Source organism: Solea senegalensis, linkage group LG21, assembly GCF_019176455.1.
Source record: "Solea senegalensis isolate Sse05_10M linkage group LG21, IFAPA_SoseM_1, whole genome shotgun sequence".
Lineage (NCBI taxonomy): Eukaryota > Metazoa > Chordata > Actinopteri > Pleuronectiformes > Soleidae > Solea > Solea senegalensis.
Window position 1 is genome coordinate 11,280,671 of NC_058040.1, and position 25,094 is coordinate 11,305,764.

Genomic DNA, 25,094 nt, shown 5'->3' on the forward strand with positions numbered 1-25,094 from the left:
TTGGACTCACTTAACAGTAGTTAAGCTTCTTCTTCTTTTTCTTTTTTTTAAATATACCAGAGTCAAACTGCACCCACGGTTATTTTAGTGAGTTAACTGTGACACACACAAAAAAGAAGAAACAAAACAAAACTTTCATTTGCATAACAACTTAAAGTAAAACGGGATTCCTCTCCCTCTCACTGTGTGATGGATGTTTGGACGGTCACCTTGACGACATGACAAGCAAGGTATGTTGACGTTACACGTTACGAAAAATAGCACCTGTTACCTACAGAACATTCTACGTGGTTGGTAGACTAGTGAATTTTAATTCAATGGTATTGCTTGATGGACAAAATCTGCTCATTTCAAATGAAAGAGGAATTAAGAGTTAACTCAAACGTCCTCTTAATTAAAGGTCCAGTGTGTTTGTAAAAGTGTATAATCACTCTTTCAAATAAATGTACTGTAACATGTACTTTCTTGCTTTACAGAGGCCGCCATGTTTCTGCAGCTGCATTAAAAGGACAAACCAAGCACAGTGTGTGTGTGTGTTTCATGTTTTCATGAAGTGTGAGCTTACGACACAAATAAAGAAGAACGGCATCCTTTCTGGTGTACGAAGGCCACCGTAGTTCCCTGACGAGCGTGGGAAAAGGGAGGTGCGAGCAGACGAGTCCTCTGTTTGTTATATAAACTCAATCTTACACACTGGACCTTCAATTGTTTATTTAGTTATCCTCTTCATGGTGTCAGCTAAAACATCAAGGCTAGAGAGGAAGATTTGGGTTTTTTTTTGTGTCACACTGCTATTCCAAAGAATGAAAAAGATGTTACAGGAATGACGAGCAGTGATTTTACCGTTCTTGTCATCAGCATAAATCATATCCCTATCCTTCAATTTTAGAGGAGTTTGGTGAAACACATTCACACAGGAGGAACCCACTTTTCTCTCCTTTAAGTTCATTGTAGAGAAAACAGAAAACAAATGCTTGCTGGTTATGAGATGCATATACAGTAGCTACTGTGTAACCCTAAGCCAAACATCAATCAGAGACATGATGTTTGGCACCTTGACACCCTCCTGTACGTGAGGTCAGGTGACTCAGTGCATGTGGTGTTCAAATTAACAAGAAGAGATTCCTTTAAAAAAAGAAAAAAGAGTGTTTTCTAATATTGCACATCCTAACGAACACTAAGGGCGATAACACGGCGTCATGTGGCACGACTGTGTAAACTGTATCGACTGTGAGCCTGGGATCTTACAACTTTCTCCATTGCATTGCTTCTCTGTGCCACACACAACGACTCGACCCACTTCCGAGTAAACACAGGACCACCTCCCCTGCTCCCCTGTGAGTAGAATCTAAAAACAGAGTAGAAAGTGACGGCAGAGACGATTCTGCTGTGTGTTTATCAGACTCGAGGGAGTGAGAGAACGAGAGTGAGTGTCCCGCTGCTGCTGCTGATGACGTCCACCAGGGAGAAGAAGTGGGACTGGATGAGTTAGTAAGGAGAGAGGAGGAGGAGGAGGAGGAGGAGGAAACAGACTGTGTCAGCCCAGAGGCAACAGTCTGGCTTCAAAGATGGCAAAGAAGTTGTTTGCGCCTGCTGCAACATTAGGCCATATGAGACGTCATGCACAGCAGTTCATCCATGGTGATCATTTCAGAGCTGGGGCCACGTGCACGCCTGAGGGCCGCTCGAGACACGCACATACTCATAGTTTTTAGGACTTGAAGACATGCACGGCACGCACGACGTACTGCCTGCAGATGGGGCACTCGCTCATTCTCTTCCCGCACTTGGTGCAGGTCACCATGTGACCGCATTCCAGCAGCACACAGTCGATGATGGCGTCCATGCAGATGCGACACAGGTTTTCGTCCATAGCCAGATGAGCTTTGACACCATCTGTGGACGGAGACATAAAGTCACGTCCCATTAGCAACAATTCTCTCTGAGGTTTAAATGGGCAAGATGTGAGACTCCATCTGTTCATGACAAACACATGCTATGACTGGAATTTGAAGATGAGAAACTGAATGGACACATTGGTTTGAATGTTTTACCAACAGCATGAAATAGTTCTTGAACTGAGTTTTGAACTGTGGCCTCAGGCAGGTGGTTCAAGTCGATTAAGACTTGGACAAACAGACTGAACAGTTTATAATGTTCATAAATGCACAACATGCTGGTTAAAAGAACCATGCAAGATATGCCACAACATTTCTGCATCCACTTTTGTGTTTATTTAATTTAATTAGCTCAACAGTCTTTTTAAAAATGTATTTTAATTTAATTGTACGTCATAATATTCGACATAATAACACAGGTGACTTTAACATTATTATTTTATTTTTCATATGTAAGATTGAAAGAAAGTGTAAAAGTAAGCAGCACGCAAGTGGAACTGTTGGTACGGGAACAGTTGTGCCCATTGTTGTTGCGGGGTACACTTTCGCCTGGAGCCCAGGTGCAATCTGAATGACGAACACGGCTGCTGAACTCTATTTCACAGGTTAGTAGTTGGTTAAAATGATCGAAATTACTCCATAAAGCCTCACATAAGCTTGGCGATTGTTATTATAACTTCCGGATATTGTTTTGACCATTTTTGTCTAACTTTAACTATGAAATACCGCTGCCCTCGAGGTACAGACCGGTGTGGGGTTTTTTGCCCTTCGCTTAGTCTCGCAGGTAGGTCGCTCGCACCGGCGTGTGTCCCTGTTTGTCTGCCCTGCGTTTAGTCTCGCAGACACGTGGCTTGCATTTTAAGTTTATTTATTTAGCACACAAGGTTTATTTTGGGCTCCTATACATGTCGTAGCTTCAGTTATGAAGAATATTGTTTTGTCTCTTCAATAAGAGCACTGGATTATGGAAAATGTTAAATTGAAATGTAATTTATGCTGTTCAATGAAGGAATAATAATGCCAGAGGGTTTTGCACTGACAATGTTTTGTTTTTCCCTGTGTGCTTAAATTAAGGGTGTAGGTCCAGAATCATTGCAGACAAAAGTAGTTTATTTTAAGCACAATTATGTTGTGCTAGTGTTGTTTTTTTGTTTTTTGTTTTGTATTTTGCAGTTGGTTCATCTCTCTCTTGTTGGCTTGAGCTTAACATACTTGTTTATTGTTGGTTCTTGTCGGTTGTGTTTTTATTTTTGTTTTGTTTCTGCCTTAGCAGACAAGTATTCATAGTAGCCTTGTGATATTTGATTTACCTTGATTGGTCAATTAAACACTTTGTAACATTTGTTAAAAGAAAAGTGCTTTACGAATAAATGTATTATTAGTATTGCTGTAACTTGCTCTACATGAATATAGTAGACCTGATGCTCTTATATGATGGAGTGTACTTGTATGTTACTTGTGACCGTAACCTATAAGTACATCAGAAATGTGAGATGTTGATGTTGTTGAGATGAACATGTGGGTAAATGGACTTTGTAAGCACTTATAGTTCAAATATAGACTGAAACAGGATCTTACAATCAGGGAAACATTATGTGTTGAGAGTTTGAAATTGTGAATTAAAGAACAGATGCAATATGGATGATGAACTGAACACTCTGTATTTTACACTATATTTTACACCGTCTTTATTTTAATTTTTTTTTATAAAAGCTGATGTTGCACTGGCAGTACTGCATCCAATTTTGTTGTGCAATGTAAATATGCAATGACAGTAAATATATTTCTATTTTATTGTCTTCTATAGTTCAATTGTTTGAAACTTTATTAAACATAGGTGGGGCTGTAACACAGAGCCTAAACACAATAGTTCTGTCAGTCATAGTCAGTGCCTGTCTGAGACATAGACGTTCAACCTCACTGAAAACATGTCTGTTGTTAGGAAAACAAAAACAAACCCAAACATATTTTAGACACTTAACAAAAGGCTCATCTAATGAAATCTACTCTGTCTCAAAGATAGTTAAGTATGTGTTTGCCACCTTTTCTCGGTGATTTTACGTCACTGCGCACATAAGATTATGACCACCAACAGTGCATTTCAAATGTGCTACCCTGTGAAATCGAGTGATTCGATGATTGGGCATTTAGATATACTGGACACAAACGTCCGGAACAGAAGACCAGTAGCTTTTGTGTTCTCAATAAAGCTAAAAATAATTGTCTCTATTGATTTTGGTGCAGCCACACGGTTGGTGTAGTGGTTGGCACTCTTGCCTTTGCAGCAAGAAGAACAGGGGCCTTTCTGCGTGGAGTTTGCATGTTCTCTCTGTGTGTGCATGGGTTTTCTCTGGGATGTCTGGCTTTCTCCCACAGTCCAAAAACATGCGATATGGGGATCAGGTAAATTGTACTCTCTAAATTGACCGTAGGTATGAGAGTTGGTGGTTGTTTGTCTCTTTGTGGCCCTGTGATGGACTGGTGAACTGTCCAGGGTGTACCCCGCCTATCACCCTATGTCACAGCTTCCCCCGTGACCCTCATGTGGAGGATAAAGCGGTAGAAGATGGATGGGATTAGGTGTCAGAAGAGGTTGTCTCACAACTGTGTAAAGTGGCAAATATACTCTTCAGATATTGTAGACTTAAGCAGGCATAGAATTCATTAGACAAGCCTTTTGTTAAGTGGCTAAAATCACTTTGCTGGCAGCCACGTTTCCAGTAAGGGCAAGTGTCCTTGTCAGGCTGGTGACAGCGGCGTGACTTAACAGTCATTTTAAACAATTAAAGCGCTGGAATCTGACCACACAAATGAGCCACAAGTTAGTCATTGTGTTAGTTAATAGGAATTAAATGTCTGACAGCTGACTGATCAGCTCACTGGCCTGAATCTGTCTCCCGCTGCTCACATCTAGATGAGCCCAACTGAGCTGCGGCCTGCCTGCTGTCCCCACGCATCTGACTGTCGAGTGGGATAATATGATCCCCCGACCTTCGTATCATAAGAGAAGCTGGAGCAGGTCTGAAAATGTAATTACACCTGGTGGAGACACGCTGCCACTGGAGTAATACGATGACTCATCAAGAGGTAAGAGCTCTAAGAGAGTGCATTAATGACAATGAGAGGCTGCTCTTCAGAATATAATGAGATGATGCACAGTTTACACACGGGGGGGGGGCTGAGAGAGAGACAGACACAAGATAATGACTCAACTGACCATGATACGATAATCATTTAAAAGGTCAAATGTGTAAAAATGGCTTCAGCATGCTTTGACTGTTTATTACTATGAAATGAGAGGTGCAATGTACAGGAATCTTCCATGAAGGTGGACGTTTTTTTTTATGAGAATGTCTTACCTCCATCTCCACTGTTGCAGAGAGGTGGGGGATATGCCACCACTTTATAGATACAAATGAGCAGTAATTAATATAAAACACAGTGTTAACAGTCATTAAAACTGCATTCAATGCCAATGTATTCCTTAATGAGTGGTATCTATTTGCATAAGGAGAAGCATTGGAAGGTGTAGTTACGTATCAACAACAAATGTGATAATAAGAAAAAGCCAAATTACCTGCAGTGATGCTCACATTTTCTACTAAAAAAGAAGAGAAAAACATATTTTGATTATAGACAAGAGCAGGTCACAACACTTTTCAATACATTTAGAGGCAAACAAAATCAAATGAAAGTTTCGTACTGGATTTCCTGTTCTGCTCGTTTTCTCTGTAGAGTCGATGCACTCGCTCTAGCAGCTCCCACTTCTCACAGCAGCCCGAGTAATTGACAAAGTTCCTGGCGAGAATCTCTTTCAGCTGGCGCACGGAGAGGTTTTCTATCGCCTCTTCATTGTCCAGATCAGACAACGAAGCTCTGATTCTCCTCTGTGTCCCAGGACTGACCTGTCGTTCAAATGAGAACCACGGCTGTGGTCACTACACGACCAGCAAGGCTTTTACTTCAAAGTCTATTCTTTCATTTCTATGATTGAATATAAAAGTGTCATACCTCAATGATATTTTCAGTGGGCTCCAGGTTCAAGAGGGACGCTGCTGGAGTGTCCTCATGCTCCTGTGTGAGTGGAGACGGAAGTCAGTTGAGTTTGTTTTAACTTTCAGTCAGCTTAATAAAACACTGCTTACACCACTTTATCACGTTTTCCAAATCACTCCAGTTGAAGCATGTTGTTCTTGCCAAATATAAAGAAATTCCCTTCAGGTGTTTCTGACATAATCGTTTTCATGAGGCTAAAAGCATGTTTCAGGAAATATCCATAGTCTCATATCTTGATATAAACAATGGCCTCTGATGTTTCATTGCTTTTGATACTTTTAATTTTCTTTATAATGCTGCATTTCTACCTATTCTTCCTAAGTGTGTTTGAGCACAGATCTAATATTATTCTTTTTACTATTAATTACTCGCCTTTACATGATGTTATCTTGACTCTCTTGAGATTTGGTGTTCTGAATTTCATTTCCCCCCCCGATTATCCTACTTTTGCTTCGTCTGACAAAGCACTTTGTTTTTTAAGGTGCTATATAAATACATTAGTTATAGGTTAGACTCCAAACCCACTGAACTCCCACTACCTTTATAATGTAAAAACAAAAACTGGTACACAAATCATTTTTTGTATAATACAATTTCAAGTTATCCATTATAATATTATGTCTCGCTGCATATATAACATCACAATGTTGGTACACTTGAGATGATGCCTATATTAAAAGATAGACTAATTTATTTACCTCAAGACAAAATAACAACTGAACAGAAGAGTGGCTCAAAAGTCTAAACTGTGGATTTGGAGAATCTTTTTCAACAACAAGAATGTCAAACCTGCACAAACTAGGAGAAATTCTAAAAACAAACAAGAAAAACAAAAACAAATTGAGAGATTATCTACGGGGGGATGAGAGATGTGAGAGATGTACAGCGTGTTTTGTTGTTTAGCTGCAGCTGTGATGCTGTGGGGGATTTCTCAACCTGTGTGGTTGTTGCATAACAGACTCAGCTTATGTTACAGACCTAAAAAAGGCAAAGAGCTTAATCTGCTTCACTGGCTGCACTGAGAACTCTGTTATGTGCTCACAAACACGTTTCTGTCCTTTGTGAGGACACTCATTTACATAATGCATTGCCTAACGTTGACCTCCGACTTCAGATTTTAAAACTTATCCCCACCTTAAACCGAAACCTAACTCTAACCAAGGTATGTAGTTGTCACTGATGCCGGGGAGGACATTTCGGTGCATGCGCAGAAAACCGACTCCAGTCCGACTAAGCGTATACACGCAGGAGTAATCAGACCTGATTATGTGATCCCGGTAAATTAGTCTGACTAAGACTAGCTCGATTTTAGTTGGACTGACGTGTTTACATGACATTATGAAAACCAAATGATTGTCTTAGTTCGACTACAATCAGACTGTTAATCTGCATGTAAATGTAAGACTACAAACAGGTCTTTGAATCTGTAGGGAACAAATAAAATGTCCTCACTGCATCAGTTCTTTAACTTAAAGACAGTAGTGTGAGCAAACACAGCTAACGCAGCTGTTTCCAGTTGTCACTTCAGAGTTCGTCGAGCTGAGCTGTGTCATTGTCAGTTGAGGGAAAACAGTTGTACTTTGTTCACAACAAAGCACTGAGAGTCAAACAAAAAACAATGAGGGCAAATAAACTAAAATGAAACAACAACAACATCTGAAGATGTGGATGACAGAGAGCTGTTGTTTACCAGGGACTTAAGAACTGTCGCACAGAGACGTTTGATTGCACCTTTGAAATGAATGATCTTGGAAAGAATGAGGGCAGATGTGAGTGAATGAGAGAATGAGTGAATGAGTGGCTGCACACTGAACACTGTCAGACCTGGCTGGTGGTTCCTGAGCTGTCACTTCCTGGGCTGAGAACGTCTCCCTGAGAGGCGGAGAGGACTGACTGTTCAGAGGTGGCTGAGCGGGGCGAGGCGGCATGTGATGGGGGGAGTGAGTGCAGACTGTCTGTGTCATCTTCCCCGTCTTCCTCCTCCTCCTCATGAGTGTCTTCCTCCTCCTCCTCTTCTTCTTCTTCTTCTTCTTCGTCCTCCTCCTCCTCTTCCTCCTCGTCCTCTACCAGCACTGCTCTCTGAGGCGCCCTTGCCCCCTGATGACAGAGCACCAGGTCCACCAGGTCCTCTTTCTCCCTGCACGTGTCGGTGGGGATGTTGCGCAGCAGCAGGTACTGGCGCAGGTCTTTCACTCGCAGCTGCATGAGCCGAGGCCGCTGGAAAGCTGTGCCCCGCAGTAGATGGCAGGTTGTGCAGCAGTGCAGGTCCTCCTGCAGCACCGAGCACAGGGTGCAAAAACTCTTCTTACAGTCACAGCAGATGTGCTGTGGGGGAGATGAGGGGGGGGGAAAGAGATGTGATTTGGTCTGAGTAAAGAAATCTAACTCCTCATTCAAGTAAGTTTATCTACATCAAGCCTTTTAAAATGATGTCTATATAATTATTACTAAGCGGGCCCTGATGTTCGACTTCTGTTGGCATATTAAAGTATTCATCCTCCATCACTTTTGATGAATAAATGAATCATACACTGAGAGGGACTTTACTATTTTGAGAAGTGGGAAATGGGTCAAATGATGGAACTGAGCTCACTGCAGCTTCTGGTAACATTGTTTCATTTGCACCAGAATAACTAAATCAACCCACCATTGTTTTTTTTTTGTTTTTTTACTTCCCAGCAGTAATCCAGAATTCTACTTTATAAACTTGCTGCATGACAATGTGACACTTTTTTGATGTCACATCACAAATAACTTTTTTACTAAAAGACAATTATATTTCAGCAAACAGTTGATGTTTTGTGTGCATATATTTTCCTTGTATTATATAATTGTGATTATTTGTGCTTAATTAGCTGGTTTTGATTGGCAGAAAATGGATCATAAATGTTAGAATTAATATAAGAAGTAAATGTCTGTATATCCCAACTCCAACTGTATGGATTTATATTTGTGTCGCAAGCGCTGATTTTTTATTTTATTTTATATTATATTATTTTGTTGATTCATTGATTAGTTGTTTGGTCTATAAAATGTCATAAATGTGTCACAAATGTGTAAAAAAAACCAAACTTGCGCTATTGTTTACCAAAACTCATACTGACATACTGACATGTCCACTAATGACTTGTTTTGTCCACAAACAAAAGAACCCAGAGAATATGCATTTATTTTACATGGCTTTTGGCAGTGCTGTCACTAAATACACCAGACTCCTCTGTTAAATATTAACATTTTTAGAAATGTCCATTGCTAAATGTTGCCGATTAACACATGTTTTCAGGATTTTTTACATCTTTTTTGATCTTCACATTGGCATTGTTCGGTTTGATTCTTTTGTCTTTTGTCTCATGACTCTTCCAGTGACGACAGAAGTGAGTAGTTATCTGCTAACGCTACTGAAGCACATCAGGGAACTATGTTGACCTTTGCATACCAGAAAATATGTAAACACTCCTTTTTTGTGTCACCATGTTTGCGTACCAAGCTACATTCCAATTATCCCTCCTAAATGTTAAACACTGGATCTTTTAAGAAGGTGAAATTACAAATGTTCAAACGAAATAGCAACCCTAATTTATACATAAGCTTAATATTTTTGAGATTTGCACTTTAAACAAGCCACACTGTAGTGTAGTGGTTAGACCCGGGTTCGAGCCCCAGTTGGAACAAGGGCCTTTCTGCATGGAGTTTGCATGTTCTCCCCGTGTGTGCGTGGGTTCTCTCCGGGTTCTCCGGCTTCCTCCCACAGTCCAAAAACATGCAATGTGGGGATTAGGTAAATTGGATGCTCTAAATTGACCATAGGAGTGAGTGTGAGAGGGAATGTTTGTTCGTCTCTATCTGTGTGTGGCCCTGCGATGGACTGGCGAACTGTCCAGGGTGTACCCCGCCTATCGCCTGATGTAGCTGAGATTGGCACAGCACCCCCCGCGACCCTCTGGTGGAGGATAAAGCGGTTAGATGATGACTGACAATAAACAAAGAGAGAGGTTTTGAAACCTTAGATAATGTAAGAAGAGAGAGAAAATATCCTGCAGCTCATGTCCTGCACACTCTGTTATTTTCTAGGTAAAAAGGAAAAAGAGACAAGCTGTCTTTATCTCCTGCTTGACATTTTCCAGACCACCTGAGTAGACTGACACTTGAAATGCTGTCAACCTTTTACTTATCAGTAGTGCGCAAATATGGTCAGGTCCACCACGGCACATACTGTTCTTCAATCATTCACCGTTAATATCTCTCTCTCACACACACACACGTGTATCAAAGAAATCAACTCGCAGTCAGACAGGCAACCGGCGTGTGGATGACGATAGAGCGATGTGAATCAAGCGAGCCCTGATGAAAACCCTGTGGCAGACGGACGCGGTGCACGCTGCCATTAATCCCTGACACGGGCAGCTGTGCAGAGACACCAGGAAATACCAGAATAAATATGTATGGCGTATCCTCCTAAAGGATAACGCCAATGCTTTTCCCCCTTTTTTTTTTGAAACATCAATAGTGCGGACTTTTGAGTTATTCAGTCAAATTATATCTTTATAACTCAAGATATTTTACTTCAGCAAAAAACGCAACACAATGCAGTTTGTCGTTATTTCAAACTCCATTTATGCAAAAATGTGTAAGCAAGAGTTTTGTCCTTTTTATTCACTTAGTTTTATCTTGGAACTTTAAAAAAGCACTGCTACATAAATCAGTATAGATTTCTTGTCATTTGGCAGAATGTCTTTCAAAGAAAGACTGTAGTTTTTGTTCAATTAGACTCTTTAGGGGGAAACAAATTGCTTGTAGTATTCATATATATCAGTACATCATATCATCACCCCTGCATCACGATATGTGTTGTTATTGCTAAAAAAACAGACCAAGTATTGTCCCCAAACACTACTCTAGCTTGCCTCATTCAATCAGCTCGTCTGTGAGAGCATGGATTCCATTTCACTCCTGATTGTTTACCTTGCGTCTAAAGACGGAGAAGGCCAGTCCGCAGGCCTTGCACAGCTGTCCAGCGCTCCCTGAGCCGGTGGGCGGGTAGGTTGAGTAGCCGGCGCTGGGGGCGAAGCGGAAGGGCCGAGCCCCTGCTCCAAACCCAGGCTGCTGTGTCCGCACCGTGCCCGTGCCCATCACCTCGTTCAGCAGCCCACAGCATGACGCCCACATGGACGATGCTCCTGCCTGTGGAGAGCAAAGACACACAAACAAACTTTTGGTGGCATCATCTAACAGAGACTCTGAGAAACAAGAATTTTCTGTAAATAACTAAAACACAGGGGAGGGGAGCTTAGGATCTGTTTTTTTTAGGCCTATTAAGTTACATCCCCAAACAACCTTCCACAAAAAGTAGGGCAGCTTTTATGTCACTGGAAAGGCTAAATCCAGGGCAAGAGGTATAATAATTTAAAAACTTAACAAGTGTCAGGAAACTCTTGTGGAGTTTTAGTGAATGAAACTGTAAACATAAGCAAGTAATAGGGCTGAACGATTTAAGCAAAACGTCTAATGGCAAACTTTTCTGACTTATATTGCCCCTGCGACTTGATTTGCTATATAACTTTTTAAGATTCAAGCTTCCGTTTCATATTTACCGTTATAGTTTTAAAATAAGATAGTCCTTTACTGCATGTCACCATAAAGCTACCATTATACACGACACTTATGCAAGGATGCACAAATTGATACGTCCTGGGTGAACTTAGTTTGCATTTTCAGTCATCAAAATGTTGTTTGTCACCACACAATAAAATATTGTTTGTTATTATGATCACTGGATGATGTAGTTTTCTTTATTTTCTTATCAGTTTATTAGTTAATATTTGAGGAGTTCAGGAAACCAGCTAATGTTTTTTATGGACAGAAATGAACACACTTATTAAACAGCAAAACTATTCACAATTCTGAGATACAGCATTCAATTGCTATTGAGGAAAATGATATTGCAACACATTAAATTATTGCAGAGCCCTAATGCACCCTGATATGAAATATACGATGCAACCCTACACTCTGTTATTAAGGAGACGGTCTCCCTTGGTTTGGAGCAAAGAGTGAAAACTGAGAGGAAGAGGAGGGGGGAGAAGACACATTATTGAGAGTGCTCGCTGAGAATCTTTGAGGTCAGAGATAATTAGAGAACTGCACTGTAAAAGCTCCTATTAATGATGTTCAACAAAGAGATCTATCTGTGAGTTAAATGTCTCAGTCACTACTTTATTTTGGCAATCTGAAAAACAGCCGCATATATAAGTATTAGATGCGAGAGACACACAAGAAGTTTTCCTTGTCCAGAGGAAATGTGCAAACAGCTCAGCTAAAAGCACAGTATGTAACTTCTACTGCTAGGGGTCTCTCAATCAAAACAATAACAGAGGAACTAGTTTGATAACGCCATGAAGGCGCGTGGAATCATGGGAAATGTCAGTCGAAAGCTGCGTCAGTCAGTGCGTATACATGCATGTTAAAAGTCCGATTTCAGTCAGACTAAGACAATAATTTGGTTTTCTTAAAGTCATGTAAACGTGACGATGGTCCAACTACAATTGAACCAGTCTAAGTCGGACTAACGTACCTGGATAATGCGATTCATAGTCCGATTACTCCTGCATGTATACGCTTAGTCGGACTGGAGTTGGACTTTCTGCACACACACAAAACTTTACTCGGTGGCGGCGTCTTTCTTCGGACAATACGGCAACCACAAGAGCCATGATCCGTCTAATTTGTATCATGATTCACATCGTAAAAGGTCAACAGGAAACTGATTCAGTACGTGCTCGCTTATAGAGCGATACATCGCCACCTATTGAGGTGGAGTCAGACGTACACTACATCGATTTTCTCCTCCGCATGTATACTTGGACTCTGCAAGTTGTCCGATTGCCTGTCTTAGTCCGACTACGGCCTTAGCTCCATTAAACTGCGCATGTAAACTTATGTAGTACAGAGTACAGTGCGTGTTGTTTTTTAAATTTAATAAATGGGTCCACACAGAAAGAACAGGCAGATCTGTGTTTGCTGACCACAAGACAAGCCAGAGACAGAGAGCAAAGATGCCGCGATGGGAGTCACTGCTCCTTTGAGCATACTGATGAGAGTAGAGGGAGGGGCAGGTCAGCAAGGAGAGAATATGTCTTCTGTTGTTCCCCGGCCTGCAGAATCAATAGCTGACATGAGCATAATGTCAGGCCTCTGTGGTTCCCAGCTCTGTGCAGAAAGTCCTGCGAGTTCACAGGGTCCCGCCACATCTCCTCTTAAGGCAGCATTCTGCTCCCACTTGTCACAAACACTGTGTGGTCTCGCGTCAACCGTCTGCTTAGGGAATCATTATGTAATCTTATGAAGCAGGCACTACATGTGGCGTCAAGGCGGAAGGTCTGAGCTCAGGGCAGGTTTGCAAAGTTACACTGACTTTACATTACACTGCAGTAACAACATGGTAGTAATATCATTTTGTATCTGGGAGGAAATACTAGGGCGATACCAAGTTATATTATTATATAGTAATTACCAAGTGGGACCTAATTTCAACTCTACACATTTTCATTCACAAAATGCCCATGTGAAGGTATTACACTTATGGTAGCCTATGATAAGTCACATTACCAAGCTGTAACCTGGATATTAATTTGGAAATAACATGGTATTGCTGCAAAATTTTCTTTTTATTATCACACTTTTATCATTGATGTTACCAAGGGGGATTTGTTAGTAATGACATGGTACTACCAGAATATTTTCTACCTATTACATTCATTGTTCTATATTTGATTGCTCTGCTGTATGTTCTATGTCCATTTACAGAAGTCAGTATTTCAATGGTACCTCATGTGGTAAGGCATCATCTTATCTTGTTTTATCTGTTTTAAATCTCTAACATGAACTTTGACTTAAAAGTTATAATATATCTCATATGTATTATATGTTTCCCTATTCACCAACGTAGAATTCTGATTAAGCTACTCATCCTTTGTTCAACCAAATATATATTTATAAAAAGTAATTTTACAGAATTTAGGCAAATACAAAACTGGATCCTCAAACAGAGGACATACGCAATTAATGTTTAGCATTTCCTGTTTGATAAATGACAAAAATGTTTCAAGAAAATGATCAAAGCAGCTCTTAATTAATATTATGTTAATCAGAATGCTATTTTTAGCTCCCTGCGTCTTGTCCTCAGCTAAACCTACCACCAGCAGCTCGCTTTGTCATGAAATTTACTTCCCCCGGCTTCATACGTGCAATAAAACAACGACAACTTGGAATTATTTGCCCCGGTGCTTTGACTTGACCGGATGTTCGGCTGCTAAAAAGTCTCTCAGGTTACATTCCACTGTCTTTGTAATGCAGTGAAGCCTCTGAAAATGAATATTTACGGCACTGTGCAGCAGCGTTTCCTCCAGAGAACACCGTGATCTGGCTTAGAGCCAGCGGCACGAGATCCCTCTGTCACTTCAATTAGCACACTGTAAGCTCAGCAGGCAGGGAGTCCCGCACAAACAAGGGACAAGAGCAAACATCACATGTAGTACACTGTTTTGATTTTTGTTTTTTTTAGTGCATCATTTAAGTTTTTCCCTCTGGAAGCTCTGAAATCAGTGTAATAACATTTTTGTTATCCCAATCACCTCCGTCTGGACACTGTAATTGCAGGTCTTAGCTAAATGATTGACACATTTCTCACGCTGCTGCTGGAATTGGATTAGCAAACACTCCAGACCCAGTTTACATGCAAAAAAAAAAAACAGGTTTAAATAGAAATAGGAGAGGAAAATCAGACACGTTCAGGCCTCCTCTGCATGAACATTAATTTGACTTCGGGGGATGAAATCTCAAGAACTGCATCGACACAGACACGTGTAACCATATGGGCCCAGAACTTAAGATAAGGCCTAAATGGGTCATACGAGGGTTGGAGTGTTTAAGTAGAACTATGTGAGTCTGAAATGCAAAGATAACACTATTCACCTTCCTTCGAGCAGCATCAGGTGAGGAGATTTGATTTGTTTAGTGTCACAGAACACTTTGAACAGAACCAGGGAGACGACTAACGTCATTAATGTCAGTGACAATTAACTCTGGTGAAGTTGACGTCTATAAAACCACCACGTGCCCTGATACACTCATGCTTCTGACTCTGAGTGGGAACTTAATAAAACAAAAGGAAATAGAGCTACTTTACAGCATTGATGGACAAACCATAAAAATCAAATACTTGTAAATCAGCTAAAACCAAACTTTGATGGTAAAGTTTGCAGGTCGTGGGAAGTAAAACTGCACTTAAGGAAAAGGTCATTTTAAGCCTAATTTGTGTAAAAAAGGACAATATCTGCTGCTAATTAAGTTACATTTTGACTAAATGTACACATTGAATGTGATGTCCTCTGCACACTTTACCGTGCAGCTGCTGCAGGTCAATGTTGACAACGCTCGGCACGTGCGTCCTGGCCAAAAAGCAGGGTGGACTCCAATATCACTGTCAAATTAATGTCACAGAGCCACTTAACAGATACTTACCTGGTTTGACACAAGTCTGATTCGAGAATCGGAGTTGACGATTGATTCCTGTGTCCACGTGATCTTGGAAAAACTCAGATATCGATCGCTTGGATAAGAGTCCATCAGGTATGAGCCTGTTAATATGCACTTAGTCTTAGTAATCTCAGATGATGGTTGAAATTATCATCATCATCACAATGCAGGCATGATACAGCAAATCAACACACAGACACAAACGCACACCAAACTAAGATAATTATGACGCTCGCGGTGTAAACAACTGTCATCCTTCACAACATTTTCATCATCGTCTGTCTCTCGCACACTTTTCATTTCCTCTCTCTGTCTGGTGAATCCTGTTTTTCCCTCTGGAAGTGTCACTCAAAGTGAAAAGTGAACTGCGAGTGTGCAGACTGACTGAAGAGTAATATAGTGTGTGTGTGTGTGAGAGAGAGAGCGAGAGAGAGAGGAACTACATCATTTATAAGCGTTTTGTCATTTGTCTAAAAATGATGAATGTCATTTTTCATCGAAATTACACATTAAAGTTCAATCACGCGCAGTGATTCATGTTCACTTCCACTGGAGACGCGTGTTACACTCTGCTGTTGGCCACATTTGGATTTGTGTCTGCAGAAGAACAGGTTTTTTTTTTTAACAGTTTTCTCCACGGGCAGAGGATAACTTAGGCAGGATTTAGCCTGGAGGATATTTTTGGTTCGGCAGTGCAAACACATATTGACTGCTGTGGAGATTGTCCTGGAATATTAATGCATAACTACATAACAAGCGCCTCCATAAATCCACTCTGCCCCCTGGACTCTCCTCCATAGCATTAGATCTCTTCATCCACTTTGGGGAGTCGGCCCCTAAAGTAAAACGGAGTCTCATGTGGAACACGGCGTGAGCCTCTGTGCCACATCACTGTGACATCTTTGTAATTTTCAGCAGAGATTAGTGTTTGCCAGATTAAATTGTTATTGATGACATAGAGTTAACATGATTCAGCGAAAACAGTCGGAAAAGCTGCTTTTAACCAATCCAAAAAAAAATCAGAAAAACAAACTGAACAAAACCCATGACCTCTATTCTTTTTTTTTTCTTTATTTACCATGGTGATTATGTGCTTCATACTTTGATTTATTTCTCATTTTGTTTACTAATATTTTGTCCTAACTTTCATGCAGTGCACCTGACGGAACATTTTATCACATCTATATAGTCATTTACAAACCTTAAATACCATATATATGTATGGACGCCACATAAATAATGTGTTTTCCCCTAAAACAAAATGTCAAATACTGACATGAATCATATATTATATTATTTCAAAGGCGGGATCTGGTAAAATAACTCACCCACAAATGTCAAATGTGCTGTCTTTTGTCGGTTTGCCTGTCTTACTGCATCCAGCATGACTGAAAAAATTGAGAATGGATTTTGATTACATGTTGTGGGGATGTACGTAGGTTACAAATTTTAACCAATTGTGAGATGGATTGTTGACATTTTTGCTATTAGCTCTGCAAAAATGTGTTGCTGTGAAAAAGAAAAAAAACCATAGGTTTTTGTTATTTATGTTTTGGTCCAAATCTGGACTTTAATCCACGCTGGCACTGTTGGAAACGGAGTGGCCTTGGTGGATACTTTCAGTCGCCGAGACGAGTGCCTTCTCTTCTCTTGTTGGATATAAAATTATTTGACATGGCCAGGATTTAATTTAGCTTCCAACCCCCCCGCATATAATCCAAGACAAGTAAATCGATTTGTTCAGCTTTTTTAAGCTCAAATTACAAGTAATGTAACATAAAAAAACTCCATAAATGATAAGATAAATGAAAGGCAAGTGCACACCTCGTATTTAGAGAACAAGGCAAGTGTTTTAATGTGTTCGTCCTATGTCTACGTCAGACGCGATATTTAAAAACGTCCCCAAAAAATCAACAGAACTGTGTGTGAAATATGGAAAGCCATGAAGTCACGCGTACATGAAGAAGTGCACATGTGGATACATGTATTAGTGCTACATAAAGTCCTAACAATGTTTTATTTATGTCAAAGTGGGTCACCTTTTTTTTTAATCAATTTTGGCCACATAGTTCTGTGTTTAATCTCAAAGAAGGGGTTCCCGTGCCAACAAATGCGACAAACTTTAGTTACAAAACTTTAAAAATCATCATTTTGCGGGTAAAATAGGTTTTTGAGTTGTCAAAAATGTCTCTTCTGATTCTAGAGGTTGCAGACACCTGGATTAGGGGAAATCCTCTGTTCTGCAAATACTCAAATATACTACAAATTCAGGTTGGGTGTATGTATGTATGCATGCATATGTATGATGATATTTCATAAAGGACACATTCAGTCACTCACTCCTGTCACAGCTGCATACAAACAGCAGCATCTCTTCATATTGCAGCGACATAATCACGTTGATGGCTGTGTTAACCTTTCGCTCTGTGACTGTCGCCACAGACACGCTGCTACCAGTTCACCGATGACATCATCGCCATCACCTTCACTATTATCATCTGGTCCTGAGCTCGAGCTGCTACATCACCTTCACCACCATCATCATCATCACCTTTTCCTCCCTGTGCTCCTGTACTGCAGCTGTACCACAGCACATCCATGATGCTGCTGCTGCTGCTGCTGCTGAGAGGAAGGAAGGAAGGAGACTCCGAGGGAACCTCCACAGCCTGACACATGCAGCTCGAACCGGAGAGGAGATCCGAACCTTTCCCTCTCTCACTCTCTGTTAAACATGCCTCACTCTCTCAATGACCGCAGTCTCTATCTCATTACAGCGGATTAAAGCCTGGACATGAATGGACGTCGCTGCAGCAGCAGCTTTAGTCAAGTGAACTCTCACACTGAGGGTCAAACCAGGCTCATGATTAAAACGCTACACACTGTACCCACACACTGTGTATCACAATGACCGGTGCGGATGCAGGGGAAAGCGTTTCCAGGCATGCACGCGCTGTATCGCCAAGAAAACGACCACATCCTGGAAATGTTCAGACTCGCACACGCGGAATGAACCAGTCGTGTCGGCATCCGTTACGCAAGCCCGGTGTTCTAATCACAACTAAGTGCACACAAGCAAAAATGTAATTGGCATCTGGATGGAGGTTTTCCTCTGCGCCTCGGTGCAGCATCGCGCGTAAAAACGGGGAACAATAAAACCCTATTCACGGATGGAATGGAATCACACAGAACAGAATTGCAGATGAGGTTTTGCATACCTTCATTGCACCTCCCGTTCCAGGAATCTGCCGAGTAATGTCGGGACGACGACCATGGCAAGTGCACAGGGAATCAAACCATTACGTCTTCCCTCTCTCCGACTGCTTGTGTGTGTGGAGTGAGCATAACGTAATGGCCAAGAGAGCCGCAGCCAACCACAGCGCGCACCGAGCTGCTGTTATCTTTAGCAGCCAATCCGCTCGAACATGGCACCGGGGTGGGCGTTCTGTGCCGTGCGTAAAGACGCATGTGCGAGCCGTGACAGTCAAGACAGACGCTTCATGCTACGTGCACAGCTTTGGTCCCATATGTGCAACGACAATAACAGTGGTGTGTAACGCGATCAGCTGCTGCAACAGCTAAACATTTCAGATTTTAGGATATTACTTCCCCCATAATTTCATTTATATAACACATTTAAGCAGAATAAGGACGGAAGAGTGCGAAACGCAGGCAAAGCCACAACATTTACGCCAATAATTAAAGCAAAAGAGGAATAAAATCAAGAAAATGTGACGCAAGAACAAGAAAGAGCGAATCTAAAGTGAACAATGCAATAAACATTGTGTAAAAATAATAATGAGACATATAAGCACATTATGTAAAAGCAAAATTGGGCTAAATGCATTATTATGATCTCATTTAATTCGGAGACGCAAACATGACATTACCATGCCAAAATAAAACACTTATATATTATATACAGTAGTTCAACACATAAGACTGCCTGACCATGCATGTTTACATGTGAACACACAATATCTCCAGTAAGCAGATTGGAAAAAAAAGAAAAGGAAAAAAAAGAGGGTTTCCTCTTCTATCACATCGCCAGTAGCTGCCACGAGCCCGCAGGGGGCAGCAGATAGATCTGCATTATCATGACTAACATCAGTCAGACACAGCATGTTGTTCTTTTACTGTACATGAATGCAGCTCACGCAGTACAGAACGTATAGGCAGGAGACAGAAGTCTGTACCAGGAGGAGCTGGAGTCACTTTAAATGATCTGCCTTTTCCAGGATCCAATCAAACAGCGAGTTTGATTGGAGGCCTACAGGCCAAAAGTGACACACTTAACTGAACTGAATTATCCTCCTTACAACAAAGTAAGAATGTACCCACGGTTCTCAAGCTGTGGTATGCAAGCTTCCCCATTGTGGTACTTGGAGGAAAATCAGAAATGCTGTTCTACTGTATGTACCAGGGTATGTGATCAGAGTAGAGATGCATTAAGCCCAATTAAGCATTAAGCTTTTACATAATGTCTTCTTTATATGTCTCATTAACATGCCGTCGTGGCTGCAGGTCAAACTTACTCTAATACACCAATACACACAAGACATAAGATGCTGCAGGTGTTCTGTATGACATGTTATTTAAAGGTCCAGTGTGTATGAATTAGTGACTCTAATCTAATAAATAGAAGACTCCTCTGCTCACCCAACGCTGTTCCCATACATGTCGGTGAACTACAGTGGCCTTCACTTTACACAGTCTTTCTTCTTTGTTTGCATACTAAGCCCCCGCTTCAAAACTTGAAACACATTCTCTGGCTCGTCTTAGTGTGATTACACGCAAATATGTCCAATGGCTCCCAATAAATACGACCGTTAAAATGTCAACAAAGCAACTTAGAACTTAGAAAACATCCGTACAGTGTCAAGAGCTGCACATGCACCAATGTGTATACTAAAAACATTGAAAAGTAGATTAAAGAAACTGGAACCACAAAGGCTTTGGTAATGTTTCTTTCTGAACTCTAAACTCTGCAAAGCTGTGATCAGCTAAAAAAAAGCAAAAAAAAAACCTTGTACATCGCACTTATGACTAGCACTTCATAGTTTGATCTACTTGAAGCTCTTACTTACTTCTAGCTCTTATTTGTACCCAAATGTTTAAATGCACTTTTGTAAATCTCTTTGGATAAAAGCGTTGGCTAAATGACATGTATTGTAATGTAAAAAGCTATTTCAATCCAATGAGTTGAGCACACACACACTTTAACAGCCTCGTTCTTCCCACGCTACTAAGTATCTGTCTCACACAGCTGCATCCCATATTCACCCAGTTACACAACTCTCAGCTCACTCTCTGGCTCATGCGTCTTTGCCTCGACACTGTCCATGACCAGGATGCTGCTCACGTCACGGGCAAAAGATTTCACATCCTTGCTGGTAAATCTGTTTTTCATTTGTTTAAGTTCAAACTTTGCAGTTTACAGCGGGCTTTTGACAATCTGGGAGAGAGTCCAACGGGCCAACTGCCTCCAGGATTGTGAAATATGTGTACTAGAAAACAGAAAAGGTTTCTTTACCTCACTTCAGGGAACACACGCATGCTTACATACACACACACAGAAAGAGAGAGAGAGTGGATTTAACATTTGTCTTTGCAGCCTGTAAAGGCCACTAGATGGAGCCTGTGTGCTTTATATAGGAAATTAATGTAATCTGCTGCTCATTTTGCTCTTCAATATCAAATCATTAGAATACAACTTCAGTTTAAAGTTTACATTTTCTTTCTGCTTCTTTTTCCTGCCTTAGTTTTTGCAGTGGCGGAAAGAACATTTACACATTTAGTGTGTTTTAGTCCACACCGGTGCTTATTTTCACCACAGCACAGGGGTCTGTGCTGGATGCTCACTTGTGGAAAGCCTCTTCATCACTAACATCCTTGTAGAGGAGGACACTGTACAAATACTTGAACAACTTCTGAGTCTTGGCCTGTTCATGATCATCTGCTTTTGGCTTCTTCACTTTGGCCCGCAACTGAGAGTGAACGTCTTGACTGTGGGCCTTCACAAGGCCTCCTCCTTGTTTAGCTGTGTGTGTCAACATTGCGGGTGACGATGATGCTCCTGGACCCATTCGGCCCGAAATCTGTCATCTGCCCAATTGTGTTGAAGTCAACTCGGACTCTTATGTTTATGAATCCGTGCGCACCTCCTGTTTGAGGACCACACATGCTGACTGTGCACGCTCACGTCACTCTCCACTCCAGATGGAGAGAACTCAGCGCTCAAGGAATACAAGGGCATACAAAGGAGGCAGATTTCCTGAGGTAATCATCACGACTGGAATAGTATGTGAGATTGATGCAGTAACTATGACCCTGGTGGCAGAAATGTGGCCAAGGACGTGAAATCAGGACTAAACAGTGGTTGGGCTGAGTCAGCAGGTGGCAGGGAGTCTTGTTTACCTCGTCCAGGACTTCACGGACATCACGCATGCCCTCTGGTTTGATTGCACCTGCAGTGATAAACTGGAAACTCTGAGGAAGTCTGGGTTGACTTCTGAGTCTCCAGTTTATCAAACTGCCACTGATAAACTTGAGACTCTATGATTACATATATTGACTTTGATCTTTGTCCCCCTTTTCTCTTTTTTTTGTTTTTTTTTCCCCGCATGACTTAGGGCTTGTCAAGTTGTGCATTCTGCTCAGTCTCATTTGCGACTCCAGCGAGACGCACAGCTGGAAACGACAGGGATTGAGTCTCCCACGGTAAAATCCACTTTCTGCTCAGAGACTAAATCTGTTGATGTTTCTATTCTTGGGTAAGAAATCATTCCAGTTCAGCATCTGTACACATGTTTCTCACCAGGTATTCCTTTGCGGAGCAACTTAAGGATGTGTACCGGCATTGTTAATCCAACTGAGGTTCAACAATTCTCTCATTCGCTCCTGTTTTAAAGACATACACAGTAAAATGTGTCACAGGAAGTTGAGTTCACGTAAAAACTCTCACTTTAAATGTTATAGTTCTTACATCAGCTTGAAATGGAAAACATGCAACCACCTTTGTGATAACAAAAAGAGAAGAAGAATAAACGAGCAGATATTGAAGAGTAAACCACCATAAGTGTTGCACGCCCTTGCTTCATGTGCACACATGTTTACTGCAGTGATGACATTTTGGCCTCCAGACCTTCACCATGATCAGAAATCTTTATGATGTAGCTCACTCCACTAGTTTGACAGGTTTACATATCACATAAAAGAGAATATTGCTGTATGTACAGACGAGGCTTCAACATCAGTATGCCATGTCATAAATACATCTTATCTGTACGTGTACATCTGATATCAGCAGCAGATACATCCGTATCTGCTCCTTACTGGCTGCAGGAACTGTCTGACCCAGCTAGATTTCTCGGTTTGAAAATGCGGCCCAACTGAGTTTGTAATTGAATAGTCCTGACATAGGGCAAAAGATTGGGTACACCCCGGATAGGTCATCAGTCCATCACAGAGACACATGGAGACATTGTATGTGCAAACATACAATGTCCACTCAGGAGTTTGCAAGGGTTGAGCTGAATACTGTATTTATAATCTTCTTTCTGCAAAAGCACGAGGCCCATACCTTCTGCTCCACACAAATGGAAACACAGGGTTCACATATTTGCTCAGTAACTGTATTTCCACCTAAAATGAGCAATTATACAGTAATATCCTGCTCATAGCCAGACACAGCAACCTATGCATGTTTTCTTAGAACTGGAGATGCTTTCAGCTCCATTCACTGCTGTCCCATTTCTAAATGAAAGGCTGTTTAGCGTTTCCTGTTTGTGGGTGTGTGCGTATTGTTGTGCAAATGAACAGGCTACCTCTCCGCTCCAAGACAAACACACAGTCCCTTTTCTTTTTCTTCTTCATGAACCTAAACCTTAATTTGTGCTGCAAAAGTGGTGGTGAGACGGTATGACCAAACATTCTAAGTCCATATGTCATTTGAGTTTTCCATGCATTCACAGTAAGGATTCATGAAAAATAAACAAGCTTGATTTAAAGACAGAGTAAAAATGTGTCTGTGTACGAGACAAGACCGACACCTTCAAAAAGTGGTCTTGAATGCAACACTCCCCACTATATGTGGAAATATTGTGACACAATGGTGCTGTGAGCAAATAACAATCATTTAACTCTGTTGATTATTTTGATGTTGTTGAAACTGACCCACTGAGGTGTCGTTCAGGGACATAAACACTGTACATTTTACACAGTCTGACAATAATAGCCATGCAAACTATAGCTGAAATCTATCAGGCTGGGTCACTGAACACGCCATGCACAAACACTTACCAACCAAAGCTCCTCACCCATGTGCTCCAAAAGTTGCCCGGTCCTCTCATATGTGAGATATATTGGAAACATCTCACGGTACATGAAGCAGCAGGTTTTTGTTCTGCTGATATGCGTGCACTTCGCTGCACTTGTGCAGAGATGTGTTTAAACAAGACTTTATAACACCTTTAAGAGCAGAGGCAACACCTCGCTGAGAACAGGAAAGGAGGGGTAAGTGTGGAAGCACTATTATGACCTCCAGCTGATCTCTAATGTGACCTTTAACCGCTTGAAGAGGTCAAGTACAATTGTGGATTTTATTCTTATTCAATTTAGTTTCTTTTTACATAACTGAGCATGTTAACAGTGGCATTGACACCTATATTTGCAGCAAAATGCGCTTGAGGCTTGAACAAACTTAAGTACTAAGTTTGCAGGTGAAGGAAAACATTTCACGCTGCCTCCATGTGTCAATGGAAAGGTGAAATAATAAATAGACTGACACTGACACAACTACTACTATTATTATTACTACTACTGTTACTACTACAACTACTACTACAACTACTACTACTATTACTACTACTAGTACTATTACTACTACTACTACTGTTACTACTACTACTATAACTAATACTACTATTCGAAATAAAAAATACAAACAAAACAAAACATAACAAAAAATATTACTACTACTACTATTACTTCTACTATTACTACTACTATTATTACTCCTAATCCTACTATTAAGCCTCGTCCTCCTACTTCTACTTCTACTACTACTACTACTACTACTACTACTATTATTACTACTATTCGAAATAAACATTACAAACAAAACAAAAAACTATTACTACTACTACTACTATTACTAGTCCTACCACTACTACTACTACCATCATTACTACTACTATTCGAAATGAATAATTGTACAAACAAAAAGAAAAACTATTACTACTACTACTTCTACTACTACTATTACTACTACTACTTCTACTTCTACTACTACTGATGATAATAATAATCATAATAAATAGAACATTTGGATTCTGCCTGTTTCTTGGTGCACATCATTATGTCATCAGTAGCATGACTTTAAATGCTAATGAGTGTTTTGTTTTAATAAATAAACACACGATGATTTATCAGAGGATGTTAGTGATACCTTACAAAGCCTGTGTAAGTGAATACTTCTGTTATTAGCATGCACCTTGCTCAGCGTCGTCAAACGTAGGCACTAATGATAGAGTGAGAAACAAACAGACAAACACAAGGCAGCCGCTGAATGTCCGCAGGTTGTTTCAGTGCCGTTAATGAACCAGAACA

At 40.9% G+C, this 25,094-nt stretch overlaps 1 protein-coding gene across 10 annotated transcripts; it reads right to left on the reverse strand.

Annotated features, from left to right (window-relative positions):
- Positions 1-573: 573 nt before the first annotated feature.
- Positions 574-23,958, reverse strand: rnf34b (ring finger protein 34b). Of its 10 annotated transcripts, none has more exons than XM_044012599.1 (10): positions 23,787-23,958; positions 16,817-16,876; positions 15,474-15,589; positions 10,917-11,135; positions 7,779-8,279; positions 5,910-5,972; positions 5,602-5,803; positions 5,476-5,499; positions 5,258-5,299; positions 574-1,896 (listed from the first exon to the last, which is right to left on the reverse strand). In XM_044012599.1, exons 2-10 carry the CDS (start codon positions 16,872-16,874, stop codon positions 1,712-1,714), a joined length of 1,410 nt encoding a protein of 469 aa, XP_043868534.1. In that variant the 5' UTR covers positions 16,875-16,876; positions 23,787-23,958; the 3' UTR covers positions 574-1,711. The 10 variants fall into 10 exon arrangements, with proteins under 10 accessions (XP_043868534.1, XP_043868530.1, XP_043868529.1 ...); XM_044012595.1 differs by lacking the exon at positions 23,787-23,958 and adding an exon at positions 22,303-22,490 and having other exon boundaries at positions 5,476-5,496; XM_044012594.1 differs by lacking the exon at positions 23,787-23,958 and adding an exon at positions 22,303-22,486.
- Between the last annotated feature and the right edge of the window lie 1,136 nt (positions 23,959-25,094).

What these genes read in the sequence shown, in the direction of transcription:
- rnf34b (XM_044012594.1), bottom strand. Translation starts at nt 22,345, where the DNA reads ATGCCGGTACACATCCTTAAGTTGCTCCGCAAAGGAATACCTG. An exon ending in TCAGACTTGTGTCAAACCAG is followed by an intron (nt 11,136 to 15,473) that starts GTAAGTATCTGT and finishes TGCTCTCCACAG; the next exon opens with GCAGGAGCATCGTCCATGTG. An exon ending in CTGCAACAGTGGAGATGGAG is followed by an intron (nt 1,897 to 5,257) that starts GTAAGACATTCT and finishes CTCCGTCCACAG; the next exon opens with ATGGTGTCAAAGCTCATCTG.